Source organism: Calidris pugnax, unplaced genomic scaffold, assembly GCF_001431845.1.
Source record: "Calidris pugnax isolate Ruff unplaced genomic scaffold, ASM143184v1 scaffold154, whole genome shotgun sequence".
Taxonomy (NCBI): domain Eukaryota; kingdom Metazoa; phylum Chordata; class Aves; order Charadriiformes; family Scolopacidae; genus Calidris; species Calidris pugnax.
Window position 1 is genome coordinate 130,420 of NW_015090890.1, and position 22,604 is coordinate 153,023.

Below are 22,604 nucleotides of genomic sequence, written 5' to 3' on the forward strand. Positions count from 1 at the left end.
CAAGGGTTCTTTGTAAACTCGTGTTCGTAGTTGATAGTTCATCCCCTATTGTTCCCTTGGCCCTTTCCTATGATTCTGTTCAGACCAAGGTTGTTCAGACCAAAATTTTTGCTTGAAATGACCATCTTCAGGGAAAATCCTATCTTTCCTATCTTTTACCCAGGTTCTTATGCACCCCGGACTGAAGCAATGCAGTTCACATTGGTGGTGAGAAAATTCCTTCCCTCCTATGTCCAAGGCACAAGTCCATTCAAATTCTCTTCCATTATCATCAAAGGAGAAAGGACAAAGAGCAAAGATTTCTTCTGCCAATAGCCGTCCTAAGGAATTTCAGAGGACTCATGGCTGAATGTCTCAATTTTCAAGAGTTACTCCTTTTCATACACGATCCTACGTTTCAGGTAGTTCAGTTGGGAAACTTTTCACTTAGATGATCTAAACCCACAAATACACTAACATAAGGAACAGAGTACACTGATGTTACAAAGCTTAAAAAATTAATGGGTCACGTTGAAATGTTAATGACAAAGCTGATACATTGCATTTTGATTTTGTGTGGCTCCAACACATTCCCATCAAATCCATAATCAAAAGTGATGTGTTCTCTCAAAACACAAACACCTTTGAAACAAAACACAGCACCAGCGTGCTTTCATCAGACCTACTTACAGCACAGAAATATTAAACAAACATCTCCTTTCTCGCCCTAATTATTGAACAGTGGATGTAGTAGCAAAGATGTATTCACTTTAATGAATTTCATGGTGTTTTAAATAAGGAAGAAAAGTCTCTTTCCCATTTATTCCTTTGCAGCTACATACCTGGTCTTAAATTTGTAGGACTGATGCTTCCACATAGCAAAATGAACCACCTTCATTATCTCAGTTTACAAGTAGGGAAACTGAGGCACGAAGCACAAACTTTCCTTCCCCAAAGCCAGTGAGTAAATGAGCAGCAGGAGGGATCGACCCCCGCAGCAGCAGTGCCCTGCTGTAACCACTAAGCAGCATCACCTGCATTTAACACCAACCATTATCAGTTTGCAAAGTGCTACTGATGGAGAAGACCTGCTGGGTCCTTTTGCAGTCGCCTGTAAGGGCAGGCTTTTTCCATGCCTTGTGCTGCAGGCGAAAGTGCTTCATACAATCCCCACATTAAAATAATTCAAGCAGGAGGCCATCTCTCATTTCCTTTGGGGGAAACAATTCTGTAGCTGAATAGATTGCAGCATTAGGAAATATTTCCTGATGTCCAGCCCCTGCCACAGCTTCTAGAATCTGTTGATATATTATTAATAGAAAGGAAAATAAATATAGGTATTAATGCCAGCAGACACTGTCTACTACTAATAGCTGCTAAAGTAATATATTCCCCTTGTTTTTAGCTTTTATTAGTCTTTTTGCAAAGGGTTACAAGACCCTTATGCATCCATTAGCCAGTCAGCCATGTGAAATTAATGTGGAGCAATTTTCATAAGCATTACTCAGAACTAATAATAATTAAGCATTATTTTCTGCTCAGATAACACAGAAAATAAAGTCTGACTTTTATGCCAAGATGGGTTTGCATTAGCTTAAGGTAGATGAATTAATTCTCATTTACAAGGCTTCTCCACCAGCTAGCCAGAAAATATCAAGGTAATTAAAACCAATTTGTGAGGTTCTGTCCCATTGCACATTCACTGAGTTTTATCATTGCTGCAAATTACAGGTGCTTTTATGCTGTTGCAAAGGTGGGACACGAAGGAGACCTTGCTGCTTGCCTCCTTCCCCATCACTTCCAAGACAAGCAACGTCCTTGTGATGACCAGGCTGCGTTCTGCCATGCACTGTGATGCTGCAGAAGCAATGAAGGATCACGCGTCGCGTGAAGGACCAGCTCAGTCCCACCTCAGGCTGGGATGTGGACCTCTCAGCAGCACGTGTAAAAGGCCTCTAACAGATTAAAAAAAACAATGCTATTTCAATTTGATTTACCATTTGCTTGCAAGGGATTAATTTTGGCTAATTACAAAGCCCAGGGGTTTCTGTAGACAGCATTTTATCGATGGCTCAGGAGCAGTTCTCTTACCCAGCCAAATTTTTCTCTTTTGCCTTTAATAACCCAAACCCAGCATTTGCAATCCAGGTAAATACAACTGATTAGTTCTATGATGCTAGACTTTCCAACACTGCCCAAAAGTTCTTTTGTCCTTTTTCTGGCTTAAATAGACACTGAATTCGACACGCAGTCATGTCCCAGGAGCTTCAAATATCACCTGAGCAGCTGCTGTGGTCTCTGAAGATACTTAGCTGTAAGATAGAAAATATATTAATTCAGCCAATAATTAGCTGGAAGTTACATTAACCCAGAGCTATCCTGCCAACAGCTAAGATACTGAAAAAGCTAAGACCTTTCTTAGGGTTTCAGCTTTCCAAGGGGAGCAGCTCCTTCAGATGCCACATCTTGACTTGGCATGTGAGCTCAGCAAACAACTGGGCCCGATGTGACCCACCAGTTTGGAAAATCTGTGGTTTTTTCAGAGGATTATGGCTTCTCTTGCCTGTGTCCTGGATCTCTCATTGCATCTTTCCAGCATCTCCCTTGCTCCTCTGACTCACCGCGGGGTCTCATTTTGGTGTCTGTGTCCACATCAGCAAGATGGGGCAGGTTGACCTGAGACACGACTATATGGGTAAGCAGCAAAAGAAGAATGAGATGGTAGTTCTGACTTTTATTATGTTTTGAAAAATCCTCTCTAGAGTACTCTAAATGCTATTAAAGAGATAAATAAAAGAAGAGGATACTCAAGAAACACCAGCTGTGTCTCAGCCCTGGAAGGAACCACCCTGGAAGGAGCCATCCTGGCATGTGCACTGATATCTATGCCTTCAGTGAAGAAAGGTTTCCCCCTCTTGGCTGTTTCAGTCTCAATCCAGTCGCGGTAGTTGTAAACAGATACTAAGATCTCATGGTTTGGCTCTTCTGCACAATCTTCTCCCCAGCTGACGATAGCGACCTGAAACCACTTCATGGTCTTCCAGTAGCTGCAAACCAGAGGTCCCCCGCTGTCCATCTATGGGATAAGGAGGATGTTATTGCAGGATTAAACCTCAGGTCTCTCATAACAGTTGCATCCCACAGATGGATTGGGAAAAATCAAACTCTTTCCTGTGTTTGTGAGGATTTGAGGGAACGAGGACATTTTTGACTCAGAATACCTCAGCTCAACCCTGAGATCCCTGGAGAATAAACAGATACAGAAGGTAAGAGGAGGGGATGAGCCACAAGCTCTGTCTCAGTGCGCGCCACTTTGAGAAATGTCTTTGTCATCAATGTATGAACCCCCTTCTGCTGGAAGCTACCCTGAGCTAACGAACATTAATTAAAGAGTAGGGAAGTGGTTGCAGCTCCTTGTGGAAGTCATCGGCACCCGCTACAGTTTATCATAGAATCATAGAATGGTTCAGGTTTGAAGGCACTTTAAAGATCATCGAGTTCCAACCCCCTGCCCTGGGCAGGGACACCTCCCACTAGAGCAGGTTGCTCCAAGCCCTATCCAACCTGGCCTTGAACCCCTCCAAGGATGGGACATCCACAACTTCTCTGGGAAAGCTGTTCCAGTGTCTCACCAGCTTCACAGGAAAGAATTTCTTCCTGATATGGCTGAATTCCCACTCACTTCACTAGGTAGAGTACCCAGGTCATTAATATGTTTAATTTTTTTTCTATTTTCTTTTTGGTTCAACATGAGTACAGGAAGGAAAAATTAAGATAAATACAGAGCAAATGTTGCTTCAACATTCATAAAATCAGAGAATCATTTAGGTTGGAAAAGACCTTTTAGATCTTAAAGTCCAACCACAAAATCCATACCGGTTGCACTGAAATAGTGTTACTGTAGCTACATGTCTGCATCTCAGCTGGTGCTGCTGGACCCTCTTCAGACACAGGATCTCAAGATCTTTCCCAACCCTGTTTCAGCCAAGAATTCACATGAATCACACAAGTGACCTTGCAATGACCTTGGACCCATGCGTTATCAGCGTCCTTGGATGGCATCCTGTTTGAATGAGTGACCATCTCCCAGGCTGGACGCGCAATTAAATTACGGGCAATTTTACTGCTGATTCCCTCGGGGCAGGAACAGGCCAAACGTATTATCCTGGTAGGGAAAGGAAGATGCTGTGAGCCTCCTACACAGAGATAATAAATGAAGTTGGGGGAGTGGGAGCCATCCACAAGGCAGTGACGCGGCAGCGGCTGATGATCCCTCGCCGGTGACACGTCGGGACGCGTCGTGACGGCTTTTTCCCAATACAGGAGATTTTTTTAGGGCTGGCAGAGCCCCCGCACAGCATTCGGAGCGTCCGATTATGGAGGCTGTTCACACTTGCAAAGGACCCTTCTCCCAGGGCGCTGAAATACCAGTTAATTCCTGATACCTTGTGACTGTCCTTGGGGGGGGGGGAAAGTCTTATCGTATTTCACAGCTGAGAAAACTGCGGCAGAAAAAGGATGCAATTTGCAGGAGGCAACGGCAGAGCCAGGAATCCCTTTTTAAACTATACATCATGCTGTTTCCCTTTCAAATCAGATCTGCTTTTCCTTGTTTGCCTCTTTAATCGTGTTCATTTTGTTCTCTGGCCAGTTGGTGAGGAAAGGGAGAGGTGTCCGCGGGGCTTTGGGGACTGTCAGCTGCAGAAAGGGATTTAAAACCTGGGCAGAGAGGGAGCTGGGCTGCAGCTGCAAATCCATTTCTCTAATCCACAAGCCCCGAGACCCAAATCCTGCTTCACATCCCTTTCCACATGGGCTGAGCTGGTCTGCTTCATGGGTGCAACATCTAACATGCCATTTCTCTTAACTTCAGCTGTTTAGCTCCACGGTTTTATCACTAAGTGGGCTAAATCATCCTCTGCGTGTGATAATCTCGCTCACATAATTATAGCAGCAGCCCAGATGAATCAGGAGCCTGATTTTTATAGGGGTAAAGATAGAGAAAAAAACCCAAAAAACCCTCGGTTCTTGGATATTTCTGAATATCCTTGTATCCACCTTAAGCTCTCAAAAACATCGGCCCAAGGTTTTCCATCCTCGTGTAGGAGAAGGTGTGGGAGGAGCGAGCTTTGAGCACTGGTACAATTATCTCAGCTCTGTGATGTTTCCAGTAGCACTAATTTAATGAACGCTCAGGTTAACGACTCCTAAGATCGAAGAACTTATTGAATACCTCAGCTCAACCCTGAGATCCCTGGACAATAAACAGATACAGAAGGTAAGAGGAGGGGATGAGCCACAAGCTCTGTCTCAGTGCGCGCCACTTTGAGAAATGTCTTTGTCATCAATGTATGAACCCCCTTCTGCTGGAAGCTACCCTGAGCTAACGAACATTAATTAAAGAGTAGGGAAGTGGTTGCAGCTCCTTGTGGAAGTCATCGGCACCCGCTAAAGTTTATCATAGAATCATAGAATGTCTCTGTGACCTTGTGGACAGTGTGGCCGTCCAGGAGCCTGTTTATTTTACCTCACAGGCTTCTCTTTCTCCTTTCTCCAGCTTAGCACACAGCGCATTCTCCGCCAGCTCGGGGAGCTCTGCATCTCAGCTGGTGCTGCTGGACCCTCTTCAGACACAGGATCTCAAGATATTTCCCAACCCTGTTTCAGCCAAGAATTCACGTGAATCACACAAGTGACCTTGCAATGACCTTGGACCCATGCGTTATCAGCGTCCTTGGATGGCATCCTGTTTGAATGAGTGACCATCTCCCAGGCTGGACGCGCAATTAAATTACGGGCAATTTTACTGCTAATTCCCTCGGGGCAGGAACCGGCCAAACGTATTATCCTGGTAGGGAAAGGAAGATGCTGTGAGCCTCCTACACAGAGATAATAAATGAAGTTGGGGGAGTGGGAGCCATCCACAAGGCAGTGACGCGGCAGCGGCTGATGATCCCTCGCCGGTGACACGTCGGGACGCGTCGTGACGGCTTTTTCCCAATACAGGAGATTTTTTTAGGGCTGGCAGAGCCCCCGCACAGCATTCGGAGCGTCCGATTATGGAGGCTGTTCACACTTGCAAAGGACCCTTCTCCCAGGGCGCTGAAATACCAGTTAATTCCTGATACCTTGTGACTGTCCTTGGGGGGGGGGGAAAGTCTTATCGTATTTCACAGCTGAGAAAACTGCGGCAGAAAAAGGATGCAATTTGCAGGAGGCAACGGCAGAGCCAGGAATCCCTTTTTAAACTATACATCATGCTGTTTCCCTTTCAAATCAGATCTGCTTTTCCTTGTTTGCCTCTTTAATCGTGTTCATTTTGTTCTCTGGCCAGTTGGTGAGGAAAGGGAGAGGTGTCCGCGGGGCTTTGGGGACTGTCAGCTGCAGAAAGGGATTTAAAACCTGGGCAGAGAGGGAGCTGGGCTGCAGCTGCAAATCCATTTCTCTAATCCACAAGCCCCGAGACCCAAATCCTGCTTCACATCCCTTTCCACATGGGCTGAGCTGGTCTGCTTCATGGGTGCAACATCTAACATGCCATTTCTCTTAACTTCAGCTGTTTAGCTCCACGGTTTTATCACTAAGTGGGCTAAATCATCCTCTGCGTGTGATAATCTCGCTCACATAATTATAGCAGCAGCCCAGATGAATCAGGAGCCTGATTTTTATAGGGGTAAAGATAGAGAAAAAAACCCAAAAAACCCTCGGTTCTTGGATATTTCTGAATATCCTTGTATCCACCTTAAGCTCTCAAAAACATCGGCCCAAGGTTTTCCATCCTCGTGTAGGAGAAGGTGTGGGAGGAGCGAGCTTTGAGCACTGGTACAATTATCTCAGCTCTGTGATGTTTCCAGTAGCACTAATTTAATGAACGCTCAGGTTAACGACTCCTAAGATCGAAGAACTTATTAAATGCTGCTTTCAGCTTTCAGCCTCCCGTATCCCACTGGTGAAATACTCCTGGTCAGCAACACACACCAGATACCTGCTCCCGCTCTTCAAGTCTGAGTGCCAAGTTTCTGGACAACAAAAAAAACCTAAAAATAGCATCTTGGTTTCTGTTGCATGTTTTGTCTCAACTAGAAGACGAGTGAAAAGCAACGGCATCAAATCAGAGCTGGTGCTGAACTCATGCCTTCCACAACTGCACGTTAATCCTCCCATTAGGAGAGGTGAAAGCAATGATGTATTCACTGATAAGTAGTTCTGGCGGGTATAAAACCTGTCACTGACTAACAAGGCGCTTTGTTCACTGAAGCTGATCAAAAGTTTCATCCTTTTCACCGCGGCCAAAGCCTTTTTTGTGAACATCAGGAGCCTTTCTGCTGACTTTAGTGGGCTCTGGATCAAGAGCGTAATCTTCTTCCTTTCGTATTTGTGTCTGCAACATGGTAATTGATCAGAACAAACACACTCAGCCACATAAATCTTCTTAGGTGGGAGAAGCTCTAGGGGAGGGAGAACAACCCATCTGATACTCGTTAGGTGGATACACAGTCCTTGACAAGCCTTTGCTGGTTTCATTTTCGTGTTGGTGAGGGGTGTTCAAATTGGAGAGACTCAGCGTGTGAATAACACCACTGGCCATCAGAGCTGCCCTGGCTGCAGGAAGCAGAGGCTTTGGCAAACAGATGATTTCTTCAGTTATTTCACCGTGAGCAAGCTGCCTTTAGAGAAAGGTGGAAGGAAGGAGGCTAGGGCCGTTTTTAGCATGCCAGTAGCAAAAATGAACCAGGTAAGACAGGGCATCTCGACTCCTTTCATGGCATCCCCTTGAGATCTCAGCTAAGAGCCTTCAGGTGCTCTGTCTCTCCATCCCCTTGCTGGAAAATGGGAGAACAAGACCGCCCAGCTCAATCCAGCAGGGTCCATCAGTATCTACAGTGGCACGGACTTAAAGGCAGTTATAACGTGTCCAGCCAAAGACCCATGTGGCCCAGACTCCTCTCTCCAACTGTCATCTGTAGCAAGTGTGCAGGGAAGGAGAATGAGAAACAGGGCAAGTATTTACTGAGTTGTATTTACATCACAGTGGTTAATAGCCTCAGAGAGATCTTCATCCAGGAAGTTATCTAATTGCTTTTTGAATCCATTTATCCCTTAGGATAAATACCCACAACATCCTGGTCAGTGACTTCCACAGTTTAATTATCCGTTGGATGAAAAAAAAACCACTTCCTTCTCTTTGCTTTAAATCTGCTGCCTGATACGGCCACCTGACACCCCCTCCTTCATGTGTTCTGACCAGTGGTGACAAGAGGACCGCTCTTGACTGTCCTCTCCTTGTTGCTCATGACTTTAGAAATCTGTGTCATATCCCCATCAGACTTCTCTTTTACAAGCCTCAGACCCTCCTGTGTTGTTCCCCTTTCCCACCAGAAGCCATTCCGTGTCCCTGTTCATCCTTCCTACTCTCCTTTTCCCCTTTTCTAAAACCACTGCTCTGCTCTCAGATGGGGTGGACAGGAATTGCACACATCACACAAGACGTAGGCTCCCGAGACTAGTGCCCTGCCATAACACGCATTTGCTTTGCTATCTCTTCCTTTCCTAATAATTCTTAATGCTCTCATTGCCTTTTTAACCTCCATAGACCCTCATGCTTATGGTTTTGAAGGACTATCCACGGTTATTTCAAGTTCTTCTCACATGGTAATAGCTAATTCAGAGCCTATTATTGCATGCGTACAGCTGGAGTTGCTTCCCCCCTATATCCATTACTTTGCCTTTATCAACAATGAACTGCATCTGCTGTTTTAACCTCCAGTCACACAGAAAAATGAGATCCTGCTGCACCTCTGCATGGTCAGTTTTAATGTTAAACCACTCTGAATAATGCTGTGGCATCGGCCAACTTGGCTGTCTCAGCATTCGCCCTCCTAGAGCATCACAATTCCTTGCACGGATGCCAACACAACTCCCCGTGTGAGCCTTTTCTCCCATCAAATCCTTCCTCTGTGTTGCCTCCCTTTCAAATCAAAGCCCTTCTACTTCACGACAGTTCAGTTTCTCCGTGAGCCTTTGGTGAGAAATCTCATTAAAAGAATTTCGGAAATCTCAGCATGTTACATCAGCTGGATCACCCTCTGCCACATGCTTGTCGACTCCTTCAAAGAACTTAAATCTGTCTGTGAGTCATGACGTTCCCTTAAAGCCATGTTGACTCACTGGAATTGAATGAGAAGCATCTCCTCTGAGTCATCACACCCATTCCCCCACTCCCAGGGCAAGCACAAAGTAGGTTTCCGTGTTCAGCTGGATCTGGAGATGTTCTGCTCCCCACAGCTTCACTCACCAGGCACTCAGAGTAATGCTGGACCCCTTTGCTGCAAACCAAACAGCTCCAGTTTGAGGGACCAAAAGCTACACCCCAGTGGAAGAATGCAGAAGAGACAGGAGACATCATCAACATCCCAGGTCCTTGCAATAGGAAGGAATGTTTTTGACAGATGAAAGAACTAAGCCACCACAGCCTGAATGTGTTCACTTTTCTGCCCATATCATAAAATGATAAAATGATGAAAGCCCTATAAAACCATGGGACACAGGAAAAGCCTTCTAATTCTTGTGAGCTGCACATCAAAGCACCCTTCAGGAGCAAATTTAAGTGACTGCAGATGCAGAAACACCTTTAAACTGCTTTGTTCTGGGGCTTCCCAGGATACCTGGGAAGGGGGGTTGGAACCCAGTGATCCAAGGTCCCTTCCAACCCAACCCATTCTATGATTCTGTCATTCTACCTTCCTACTCAAAGCAACCTGTCCCTTAGGGAAATAAACCAAACAAACCACCTCATCGTGTTAGTGACAGTTCAGTGATGGAGATCCACCTCAAGGATGGAGCGTGGATCACTCTCTTCAATATTAAGGTAAGGTAGAGCAGTAAAGTAACTTTGTATAGTTAGTAATAACTTTGAACTGGAATGTGGCTAGCTTTAACTCCTGGCCCCCAGAAGACCTTTGTCTGAGAGGCAGAACAGCCTAAACCTCAGACCTTACTCTCCATCCCTACAGACAGAAATCACGCCATCATCTACCCACCTCCGTTCAGATATCTTGAAGAGCTTGAGGGATTGACCAGCCTTCCCTGGTTTGTGACCCTTCCCTTGAGTCTCTGATAATTTACCTCTATGGACCCAATTTTCATTCCCAGAACTTATTTATTTTTTTAAATTCTATTTCACAAGCCTTCCTTTGCAGTTTTGGAGCCAGGTTAGCACCAGTAAAAGTATGGAAAAGCTTGTAAAGGGATGGAAGAGCTTTTATCACTTCTGCATGTGTTCAGCACACTTAAGACACAGAGAAAGTGAGGGTGCAAAGGGGTGACTTCCACTGATCACCTCTCCTTGGCATTTCCAGTGGAAGTGTCAAGCTCCCATTGCAGTCACGTTACTGGCACTGAGGCATGGTTTGAGAGAGTGGGAAGTGGGATGCCAGTGAGATATCCTGGGATATCTGAAATGACATGGGAGGCTTACATGTAGGCAACTGTCCTACCTCGGAGCCATGTGTTTCCCTCTGAGCTTGGCATCTCGGACTTGTTTCTAGTTAATGGGGAGCAATAAGCACTCATATGGGGAATGAATTTAAAATAGATGGTTAAAACAGTCTCAATGACTTACATGTCAGAAGTTTTTTTCCTTCCAGTTGATGGAAAGATGATATGGTAGATGCAGATCGCTATAGGAAAGGTATTTGTATCTGGACAGATAAATCCCACCCAATTACTGCTATTGCTAGAGCTATGCAGGGTGAGGGCCCTGAGCATCCCTGATGCTATAAAGGCATTTGCCCTTCCCAAACTGCTGACGGTATATGTGGGCAGGACATAGTAGAGTTGAAGAGGTCCTCCCTTGCCTTTTTCACAGACCTAAATTCAATCCCAGAACCCTAGAAGCATCTTAGCATCTTTTCAGGTATTTATCATGACCAAGACCACCTCCTGCTACAGTCAGTGGAAGGGGGTAGATACCTTCAGCCCATGGGTCCAACCAGCCCCACTCCAGAGGACGGCGTAGGGCACGGTGACGCTGGGCTGGAACCATCCTCCCACTGCTTGTTTGTGGCCACGCAATGAATCCTCCCCCTGAAAGTCAGGCCAGGGACTGGGCCCCCCTTCGCCTGCTGCTGACCTGAACTGTGTGTGAACTGTGACCCCCCAGCTGAACACACTCTGTCCTAATCACCACAGCGCTCAGCTACCCCCACAGACCTCCTTCGCAGAACCTCTCTGAAATATAATTGGGCCATTTACTGAATTTTGTCTGGGTAGGCAAGACACTGAAGAGGCATTTGCTTTGTGAGTCCCTCATACTCTAATTATTGTTCAAGTTGCTGTTGCATCAGAGCCTAACAAAAGATGCTTAAGAAAGCAAGGAATTAGACATCAATTGTGGTTCATGGGGTCATGGAAGAAATGTAGCAGACGAAAAAATAACACATAGGCCATCTCTAGTGTCTGTTCTTTAGCACTTGTACCCCATGAACATCCATTAATGCTAATGTTTATGACTAAATAGAACTATAAGTCAATTACAGATCCTGTTAGTGTTAATTCACAGTCAATCTATATATTTGTCTGCAGAACAGCTAGGGAATTGCTATACAATAGATTTTTCTTTTAAGTGAATGGATTTTTTTTTAAAGTACAAATGCTCGCGAGCTCTGCTATTTCATCTCCTTGAGTTATTATAGGAATACGCTCAGTAATCCACAAATCAGTCTCATCTGGTACTAGTATGATGGCAGCTGGTGAAATATCTAAGCCTTTCTATTCATGTCCTGTTGCCACGGGGGAGTATTAAGGCAATGGTCAGTAGAATAAAACTTCTATGTGATGCCTTGGTGAGGACTTACTGCATATAAAACAGCTTGCTTCAATGGGGAAATCTAGCACACAAATGGCACAGAGGGCAAATGGATGGTAATCCTTAGGATCCAGATCAGGACCATGCAACTTGCCAAATTTAGCCTGAACAAATGTATCCTGATTCTCAGCAAAGCTCAGAAAAGCTTAACGTAAGGCTTTGATCTACTTCCAGGTCAGGTTGGATGGGGCTCTGATCAACCTGATCTAGTTGAAGATGTCCCTGCTCATGGCAGGGGGGTTGGTCTGGATGATCTTTGAAGTTCCCTTCCCACCCAAACCCTTCTATGATTCTGTGATTCTATGTTTCTGTGATTCTCTTGCAGGTGGCCCCTGACCCATGGAAAAGCTTGAGCTGTGTCTGGAAATCATCCAGGAGACAGCTGGTTGGTGTAGACATGCCCAGGGCTGCTCTACCTCCTTGACAACACTGACTTCGTAAAGGACTTAAGTATTTTGAAATCTGGCCTCACTCTCATTTGACACAAACCCCATAATCTCCATAGACAGGAATAGCTCAATAGATTGCACTGTCTACAGTCTCACTATTGGCCCAGGGGAGATTAATTGGATGTCTAGTGGTCCATGCTGCAGAACGTCGGGTTCAGACCTGGTCTCCCAGTTCATTACCAGGCAGCCTAGTGTAGGTAAGCCACCAGATTTCTGAACCAGCCTAGGAAGGCCAAAATGTGCCCTACCTGACTTCAATCAGTGCTTCCATCAGCAAAACGCTTCCCCTCCAGCAAATTAGCAAATTCTGATCATAGAATCACAGAATGGTTTGGGTTGGAAGGGACTTTAACGATCATCTAGTTCCAACTCCCTGCCCTGGGCAGCGGCACCTCCCACTAGCCCAGGTTGCTCAAAGCCCCATCCAGCTTGGTCCTGAGAAGTCGTGTCACCTGTTTCACTCCTGAGGAGCTCCACTAGCCTAGGATATGGTTTTGTCTTGCTCTCATAATTTCAGTTTGCCAGACGTTTCTGCCTGGTCAAACTTCCACTAAAAGTGGGCAGTTGCTGGGTTATGAGCGTTATCACACAAGCAATCGCCATGTACTTCCACTGCTTGGAAAGCTCGCGTTTCTAGTTCATTTCTCAGACGGTTCCAACATTATTGAAGATCAAAATAGCATCCTCATCAGCTTTCTGAATACAGGAGATTCATTCTGCTGGGCTGGATGATCTTTGAAGTTCCCTTCCCACCCAAACCCTTCTATGATTCTGTGATTCTATGTTTCTGTGATTCTCTTGCAGGTGGCCCCTGACCCATGGAAAAGCTTGAGCTGTGTCTGGAAATCATCCAGGAGACAGCTGGTTGGTGTAGACATGCCCAGGGCTGCTCTACCTCCTTGACAACACTGACTTCGTAAAGGACTTAAGTATTTTGAAATCTGGCCTCACTCTCATTTGACACAAACCCCATAATCTCCATAGACAGGAATAGCTCAATAGATTGCACTGTCTACAGTCTCACTATTGGCCCAGGGCAGATGAATTGGATGTCTAGTGGTCCATGCTGCAGAATATGGGGTTCAGACCTGGTCTCCCATTTCATTACCAGGTAGCCTAGTGTAGATTTCTGAACCAGCCTAGGAAGGCCAAAATGTGCCCTACCTGACTTCAATCAGTGCTTCCATCAGCAAAATGCTTCCCCTCCAGCAATTTACCAAATTCTGATCATAGAATCATAGAATGGTTTGGGTTGGAAGGGACTTTACCGATCATCTAATTCCATCTCCCTGCCGTGGGCAGCGGCACCTCCCACTAGCCCAGGTTGCTCAAAGCCCCATCCAGCTTGGTCCTGAGAAGTCGTGTCACCTGTTTCACTCCTAAGGAGCTCCACTAGCCTAGGGTATGGTTTTGTCTTGCTCTCGTAATTTCAGTTTGCCAGACGTTTCTGCCTGGTCAAACTTCCACTAAAAGTGGGCAGTTGCTGGGTTATGAGCGTTATCACACAAGCAATCGCCATGTACTTCCACTGCTTGGAAAGCTCGCGTTTCTAGTTCATTTCTCAGACGGTTCCAACATTATTGAAGATCAAAATAGCATCCTCATCAGCTTTCTGAATACAGGAGATTCATTCTGCTGGGTACAAGTGCTCTTGCTGTTTCACCGGCATAATTCAGCCGCAGAACTTCAGGCTGGGCTGGGAAGTGCATTCTTTAATCATGTTAATGTTATCCTGTGGCAGTTTTCTTTTTAAAAATTTTGATTGAATTTAATGGAGGTGAAAGTCACTGGATGAATGCTTTCAGAGACAGATGCTCCCTGGCTAATCAAAAAAATGATTCTGCAAAGCAAAGCTTCCCCTCTGCTGCCCAGCCACGGGCATAGATGGCAATAGCTTTGCACACTCTCTCTGCCCTGGGTGTGGGTTTAGTGCCCTCAATGAATGGGTTCCTGCAGGATGAAGCTGTGCATACATGTGCCTGTCCATCTGTCCCCCTGCAAACACATGCACGTGTCCAAGAAAACCCTTGCCCAGTGGAGGATGGAGACCTTAATCCTGAAGCAGAGGCTGCAGGGAGCGCTTGGTCCTTACCAGGCACTCAGAGGGGAGGGTTGGAGGTTGGATGCTGTGAAAGCAAAGGTGGGGTTTGACTTTCAAACTTTGTTTGGCATAAGGAGAGTTCCAGCTCGTGCTGGAACTGGATAATCTTTAAGGTCCCTTCGACTTTGTTCAGCATAAGGAGAGTTCCAGCTCGTGTTGGAACTGGATGATCTTAAGGTCCCTTCCAACCCAAACCATTCTATGATGCCATGACAGCGGCCCCACAGCTGGAGTGTGTTCTGAGAGCACAAATTCTCAGTGAAACACCCACACCTGGGTGTTTGTGTCAACTCTCTCCCCTCAGCCGTCCTGCATACCAAATACCGTTTGAAGTCCACTATTTAGCTTCAAAAGTCATCATGCCATATCACTAACTCATTGCAATAAGATCTAACTCAATCTGGAACCCACAGACAAACCTGCCATCTTATCAAAGGAACAGTCGTATCAGAGCCATGACCTCACCTGGGAAAGGTCTATAATATTCAAATTAAAAACTCCTGGACTCAATTTCCCACCCAGTTCTTTTGCTTTGACCATCGTGGACAAACTTTGCCATCTCTTTTCAGTATTTAACCTGGTGATAGAGCTGCCCAGGGCTGAGGGGGCAGCAGGCAAGAGGAGGACACAGCCCATGCTGTGCTGGGCCCTCTCTGCAGGGGCATGAGACCCTCCCTCCCATTGCTCCCACCGCGTGGCAGCCGCAGACACTGGGTTTTTAAATTGCTATGAGAGAACAGTCCAAATTCCTGTGCCCAGAGCCATCCAAAATTGTCTCTCACCCAAGGGGACTTGTTGGAAACCACCCTTTTCCCTTTTCCTCCTTTCAGCTCATGGTTTCCTTCGCAGAGGTCCTGTCTCTCTCACTGCAGGGAGGGAATCAGGGCAGGGGAGAGAGCATGAGGAGAGGCTCATCTGCTCAGCAAGGTGTTTCATTTCCAGCACCCCTGCTGCTCAGGTCAATATGCCTTTGCAGGCAGTTCTTTGGCCCCTGGACATCCTGCTCTGGCCTCCTGCAGAGAAGCTTTAGCAACCCCAGGAAGCCTTGGGAAGGATCAATATCCATTCCTGAAGCAAAGGTGCTTCTCCTTCAATGTCTCTGTGACCTTGTGGACAGTGTGGCCGTCCAGGAGCCTGTTTACTTTACCTCACAGGCTTCTCTTTCTCCTTTCTCCAGCTTAGCACACAGCGCATTCTCCGCCAGCTCGGGGATCTGCTCCAAGCACTGCTCCCTGCTGATGAGCTTCATCCGCACCTTCTGCAGCACGTGGGATCCTGGCACCACCACCAATAACCAGGAAGTGAGAAGAGAGTGATTAACAAACCCTGGACAGCAGCAGAGGCTTCTAAGCATGAAACTACAGCCAGAGACGAGCCCTTAGGACTGCTCTTGGCTGGATTTGTGAGGCATCTTGGGGCAAGAGGGTCAGGGCACAACCATATGGTCTTGGGACCCCAAGCGCTTACAGGGGCTGTCCAATTGTTAGCAGAGATGGGTTTGTGCTCCTGACTTTATGCCAGACCAGGAGGTGGGTAAGTAGGTAGAGAAGGGGGAGGTGTTAATGGGTAAAGCGGAAATCTGGGGGAGTGGAGGATTGCTAAATAGGATTCTAAAAATGACTTATTTTTGATGATAGATGAAGTCTGGGATGTGGTAGAGCAGGAAGATCCGCAAAGGGATGGCTTATCCTGCTGGTTCTTGGTGGTGACCTGAGATGAGCTGCACTGCACACCTTGGGTTTCTCGCTCATGTGTCTGAGGAACTCAGATTGAGGGACTCTTCATGGGGTCCTGTGGAAGCTCTGTGAAGGGTAGTCCACTGAGCTTTCTCCAGAACAGATGATCTTGTTATACACCTGCTTTCCTGGGAGTCTATGAGGCCATGCCTCACCCAGGGTACCAGCTTTATCTTTCACAATGTGGGTCTCTACGCAAGGAAAATAACTGCTTTATTCTTCCCTTGAGATGGGAAAACAGAAATTGCAGCGGACACCAGCAAGTTGACAAAAAAAGACCGAAAGAAGACCACGCGGAGAGCGACAGCGGCAGCGGTGAGTGCTGCGGCTTTAAATTTGACCTAGACTGAGACGGAGAGGGGGTTTCCCGGAGGCGGGAAGCCGAGGGAGAGCGGGGAGACCCGAAACCAGTCGGGAATCTCGCGGGGGAGCCGAGAGGCTGACGTAGCTGTGGGCGGCCATAGCCGCAACAGGCTCCGAGCGCGTGCCGGGCGCGCGTGAGCAGAAAGGCGGGGATATGAGCGCGCAGGCGCACGTGCGCAGAGCGTGAGGGAAGCGGACCTCAGCTGTTGGACAGAGCGCGCGGAGAGCGGCAGAGGGAGGGGGCGGAGCGGGGACTCGTGCGCGGGACACAAAGGGAGAGTCTGAGGGGGAATGGTCCGCTCAGGCTCAAGAGAGGAAATGGCGGCCAAACGCCCCAAAGGCCCTGTGAGGAAAAATGTGGGAACTCAGACCGAGCTTCCCCGCAAAGATGCAGCCGTTCAGGGCCCTGGCTGCACCGAATGCCTGAGCCTGGCTGCGGTACCACAGGGACCCAGGGACACCCGTTGTGTGCGATGTGAGCAGATAAATGACCTGCTCAGACAGGTGGTAGAACTGCGTGAAGAGGTGGAAAGGTTAAGACGCATTAGAGAATACGAAAACGAAATAGACTGGTGGAGCCATACCCTGGGACAAAGGCAGCATGATGAGGCACTAATAAAAGTAGATGATCCCCTTTTGCCCTGTCACCAGGCAGAGAAAGGGGACTTAATGGAAAGGGGGGAATGGAGGCTGGTCCTCCCTCAGAGAGGCAAGCGGAACCCTCAACAGCCTCCCTCACACTCCCAGTTACAATTGCAAAATAGGTTTGGAGTCCTGGATTTTGGGGATGAGGCAAAGGAGACTGGAGAGGACGATCTCCCCAGTGAGGCACCCTGGATGGGTCACCCACCCAGGTGCCTCAGGACCTCATCAACAAAGAAAAAAAGGAGGGTGATTGTAATAGGGGACTCCCTTCTCAGTGGAACAGAGGGCCCAATCTGTAGGCCAGACCCGTCCCACAGGGAGATTACTTGCCTCCCTGGGGCCAGGACCAAGGATATACAAAGAAAAATCCACTCCCTGGTTCATCCATCAGATTATTACCCTCTCCTGATATTTCAAGTGGGCAACGATGAGGTGACTACCAAAAGCCTCAAGGCAATGAAAAGGGATTTCAGAGCTCTGGGACAAGGGGTCAGGAGCACAGGTGGTGTTCTCTTCTATCCCACCAGACATAGGGATGGACGAAGGGATAAGTAAGAAGAAACAACAAATCAACTCACGGTTAAAAGACTGGAGTAAACAGCAGGACTTTGGCTTCTTTGGACACAGAATGATCTACAGGTCATCAGGCATGCTTGCAGCAGATGGGGGAAGCCTAACCCAAAGGGGAAAAAGCATAATGGGACAGGAGTTAGCACGGCTTATTAAGAGAGCTTTGAACTAGATTTGAAGGGGGACGGGGTTGGAACCAGGGCTACTAAAGTGGTGCCCGGGAACAGCGCACCAATGCTATTAGGTAAATGTGCCAGTCCTTCCAGAAAAATAGTGGGAAGATTAGCCCGGCTGAAGTGTATCTACATGAATGCACGCAGCATGGGCAACAAACAGGAGGAGCTGGAGGCCATCATGCAGGAAGAAAACTACGATCTAGTTGCCATCACAGAAACGTGGTGGGACGACTCGCATAACTGGAGGGCTGCAATTGATGGCTACCAACTTTTCAGAAGGGACAGGCAAGGAAAGAGAGGAGGTGGGGTAAGATAGAAAATATATTAATTCAGCCAATAATTAGCTGGAAGTTACATTAACCCAGAGCTATCCTGCCAACAGCTAAGATACTGAAAAAGCTAAGACCTTTCTTAGGGTTTCAGCTTTCCAAGGGGAGCAGCTCCTTCAGATGCCACATCTTGACTTGGCATGTGAGCTCAGCAAACAACTGGGCCCGATGTGACCCACCAGTTTGGAAAATCTGTGGTTTTTTCAGAGGATTATGGCTTCTCTTGCCTGTGTCCTGGATCTCTCATTGCATCTTTCCAGCATCTCCCTTGCTCCTCTGACTCACCGCGGGGTCTCATTTTGGTGTCTGTGTCCACATCAGCAAGATGGGGCAGGTTGACCTGAGACACGACTATATGGGTAAGCAGCAAAAGAAGAATGAGATGGTAGTTCTGACTTTTATTATGTTTTGAAAAATCCTCTCTAGAGTACTCTAAATGCTATTAAAGAGATAAATAAAAGAAGAGGATACTCAAGAAACACCAGCTGTGTCTCAGCCCTGGAAGGAACCACCCTGGAAGGAGCCATCCTGGCATGTGCACTGATATCTATGCCTTCAGTGAAGAAAGGTTTCCCCCTCTTGGCTGTTTCAGTCTCAATCCAGTCGCGGTAGTTGTAAACAGATACTAAGATCTCATGGTTTGGCTCTTCTGCACAATCTTCTCCCCAGCTGACGATAGCGACCTGAAACCACTTCATGGTCTTCCAGTAGCTGCAAACCAGAGGTCCCCCGCTGTCCATCTATGGGATAAGGAGGATGTTATTGCAGGATCAAACCTCAGGTCTCTCATAACAGTTGCATCCCACAGATGGATTGGGAAAAATCAAACTCTTTCCTGTGTTTGTGAGGATTTGAGGGAACGAGGACATTTTTGACTCAAAATGTCACAGCTCAACCCTGAGATCCCTGGAGAATAAACAGATACAGAAGGTAAGAGGAGGGGATGAGCCACAAGCTCTGTCTCAGTGCGCGCCACTTTGAGAAATGTCTTTGTCATCAATGTATGAACCCCCTTCTGCTGGAAGCTACCCTGAGCTAACGAACATTAATTAAAGAGTAGGGAAGTGGTTGCAGCTCCTTGTGGAAGTCATCGGCACCCGCTAAAGTTTATCATAGAATCATTCAATGTCTCTGTGACCTTGTGGACAGTGTGGCCGTCCAGGAGCCTGTTTATTTTACCTCACAGGCTTCTCTTTCTCCTTTCTCCAGCTTAGCACACAGCGCATTCTCCGCCAGCTCGGGGATCTGCTTCAAGCACTGCTCCCTGCTGATGAGCTTCATCCGCACCTTCTGCAGCACGTGGGATCCTGGCACCACCACCAATAACCAGGAAGTGAGAAGAGAGTGATTAACAAACCCTGGACAGCAGCAGAGGCTTCTAAGCGTGAAACTACAGCCGGAGACGAGCCCTTAGGACTGCTCTTGGCTGGATTTGTGAGGCATCTTGGGGCAAGAGGGTCAGGGCACAACCATATGGTCTTGGGACCCCAAGCGCTTACAGGGGCTGTCCAATTGTTAGCAGAGATGGGTTTGTGCTCCTGACTTTATGCCAGACCAGGAGGTGGGTAAGCAGGTAGAGAAGGGAGAGGTGTTAATGGGTAAAGCTGAAATCTGGGGGAGTGGAGGATTGCTAAATAGGATTCTAAAAATGACTTATTTTTGATGATAGATGAAGTCTGGGATGTGGTAGAGCAGGAAGATCCGCAAAGGGATGGCTTATCCTGCTGGTTCTTGGTGGTGACCTGAGATGAGCTGCACTGCACACCTTGGGTTTCTCGCTCACGTGTCTGAGGAACTCAGATTGAGGGACTCTTCATGGGGTCCTGTGGAAGCTCTGTGAAGGGTAGTCCACTGAGCTTTCTCCAGAACAGATGATCTTAAATGATCTTTAAATGGATAAAAACGAGCCCCCATCAGCAAATACATCTCCCAACAGCATCTCACCTCCACTTGCGGATCCCCACCCAGCAACCCAGCACTGCTGCCACGTGTCGATGTCGTGGATGAAGGGCAAGCAGACGGGGACTTTCTCACTGCTGAACTCGATGGGAGAGCCCAGCAAGATCAGAGCGATGTCATTTTCCATGCTCATCCTGTCAAAGTTTTTGTGGATGATCAAGTTTTCCGGTTTATGTTCTTCCAGCGGGTGGCTGAGGTCAGTCCCCCCCACCACAACAGTGAGGTCTGGTGGCCTTAGAAACAAAACAGAAGCAGCACAGACATAAGCAGACCTGAAGGCTTTGTGTTATCTCCCTTACGATGAGAGGCTGAGGGATTTGGGTCTTTTTAGTCTGGAGAAGAGAAGGCTGAGGGGGGATCTGATCAATGCTTTTAAATACTTCAAGGGTGGGTGTCAGGAGGATGGGGCCAGGCTTTTTTCAGTGGTGCCCAGTGACAGGTCAAGAGGAAACGGGCACAAACTTGAATATAAGAAGTTCCACCTAAACATGAGGAGGAACTTCTTTCTTGTGAGGGTGGCAGAGCCCTGGAAGAGGCTGCCCAGGGAGGTGATGGAGTCTCCTTCTCTGGAGACATTCAAACCCCACCTGGACATGTTCCTGTGGGACCTGCTCTGGGTGGACCTGCTCTGGCAGGGGGTTGGAGGAGATGATCTCCAGAGGTCCCTTCCAACCCCATGTGATTCTGTGATTCTGTTATAAAGGCTGGTGCCTCCTCCCCCAGAGCAGCGTAGGGCGATGCTCGGCAAATTGCAAGGGCAGGTTGGTGGCAGGTTGATTATAAATATCATAGAAATATACCCTCGCTTCTAGGCAAAGCTAACTTTCAGGGGAGAGAGGTGCAGAGGTAGGATGCAAAGGCATCCAAGTTATAAATAGCCCGGTGGCTAACGAACAGATGGAATGGGCTGGATCATTGGGATCGCTGTGCCCAGGGCTGGCAGCTCCAGACCCCGCTGCCCCCCAGCCAGCTGTGCCGCAGGTTGTGGTGACACAGGTCATTTGTCACACAGAGTGTCCCCCCTCCCCCAGCTCTCTGACCTGCCACATTTTGAGGCAGGGGGTGGGTTGCAGAGAGCTGGACTCTGCCCCTGGGCATTGCTTGGGGCTGATTTACCCAGGAATTCCTGTTTTAAAGTCAGGTTCTCCATGAGGTAAAGGTGTTTGCTGTATGAAAGCCAAGGTAATTTGGGGCTTAGAACAAGCTGGCATGGAACACACTTCTTTTTAAATGAACACACTTCTTTTTAGATGAACACACTTCTTTTTAGGTGTAGAAGAAATGCTCAGGGCCATCAGAACAGCATCATGGGCATTTCTAGAAGGCTGCTCAGTCCATCCTTCAAAATATTCTCCTTCTGCATCTCCCGTTTACATAGAATTCTGCACATTTCTGTTGTAGCACTATCTCTGATCAATAATAGGCTCATTTTCCCCAAAGGAAGTGATGCCCGTGTTCAGGGCTCCCTTTCTGGCCCAGTCACCTACATGTTGCACTTGACCCCAAGGACATACACATCCCGCACCCACAAGGAGGGACGTTATGAACCCCCTGTGCCTGGGCTGCCCCCACTTCCCCCCCCCTGAGTACTCACACTTCTTCTGCAACGCAGTGGGCCGCAGTCAGAATCCACAACGCGCTGATGATGGCGCCTCCGCAGATGTGTTCCCCGTGGCTCTGGATGCTCACGTGCCACGGGAACTCCCCAGCCTTGGCGTATCTCCCCGCTGTCCTCTTCTTGCCAGTCTCCAGGAAGGACTCGTAAGATGGTTGGAGGCCACACTCTGGGTACAAAATGAGACACGTTGCTCACGTGCTGCCCGTGCCACTAACCTAGAGTGGCAGGACACCAGCTAAAGCACTGCTCTGAAATTGTCCGTGCTACTCAATCGCCACCAAAGCCCCTTGGCATCGCTGTAGCCTCCTCAAACCTGCCCAGCAATGTCCAGGCAGTTTTGGGGGATAGCAGGGCCATAGGTCATCTCCCATGGGCAGGTTGGATGAAATCCTTGCTTAGGGTGTACAAGTGGAAGAGCTCAGCACCAGGCTGTAGGACAAGCTATACGTACACGGCATCAGGTACAAGGAATAAGCCTGTTTCATTTACCCATACGTGTATATCCTGTAGAGTTACTGGCAGTTCTGCTCTTCTGGGCATTTCTGGATGAAAAAAAATGAGGAAGAACGCCTCCATGGACGCTGCCGATCAGAGATGTTAAACAAAAGAAGAGAAGGAGCTGCATTTCAATCCCAGTCTTCGACCGATACTCTTAGACAACGTTCAGAGCGGTGACACCTCTGCAGACACCTCAGGACATGGTCTCACCAGAGGTGAGAACGTCTCTCTGCCAGGGGCAACCACCAGGTGACATCACAACATCCATTCGTTTCTGCTGACATCACAGTTGGATGCTGTCCTTCCTGAGGCGAT

General features: G+C 47.7%; 1 protein-coding gene across 1 annotated transcript; it reads right to left on the reverse strand.

The window, feature by feature from the left end:
• Window positions 1–480: 480 nt before the first annotated feature.
• Window positions 481–22,284, reverse strand: LOC106891236 (serine protease 55-like). Its single transcript, XM_014947667.1, has 6 exons — window positions 22,281–22,284; window positions 21,768–21,981; window positions 20,159–20,406; window positions 19,394–19,521; window positions 15,543–18,954; window positions 481–3,055 (listed from the first exon to the last, which is right to left on the reverse strand). Exons 1-5 carry the CDS (start codon window positions 22,282–22,284, stop codon window positions 18,637–18,639), a joined length of 912 nt encoding a protein of 303 aa, XP_014803153.1. The 3' UTR covers window positions 481–3,055; window positions 15,543–18,636.
• Window positions 22,285–22,604: the final 320 nt, after the last annotated feature.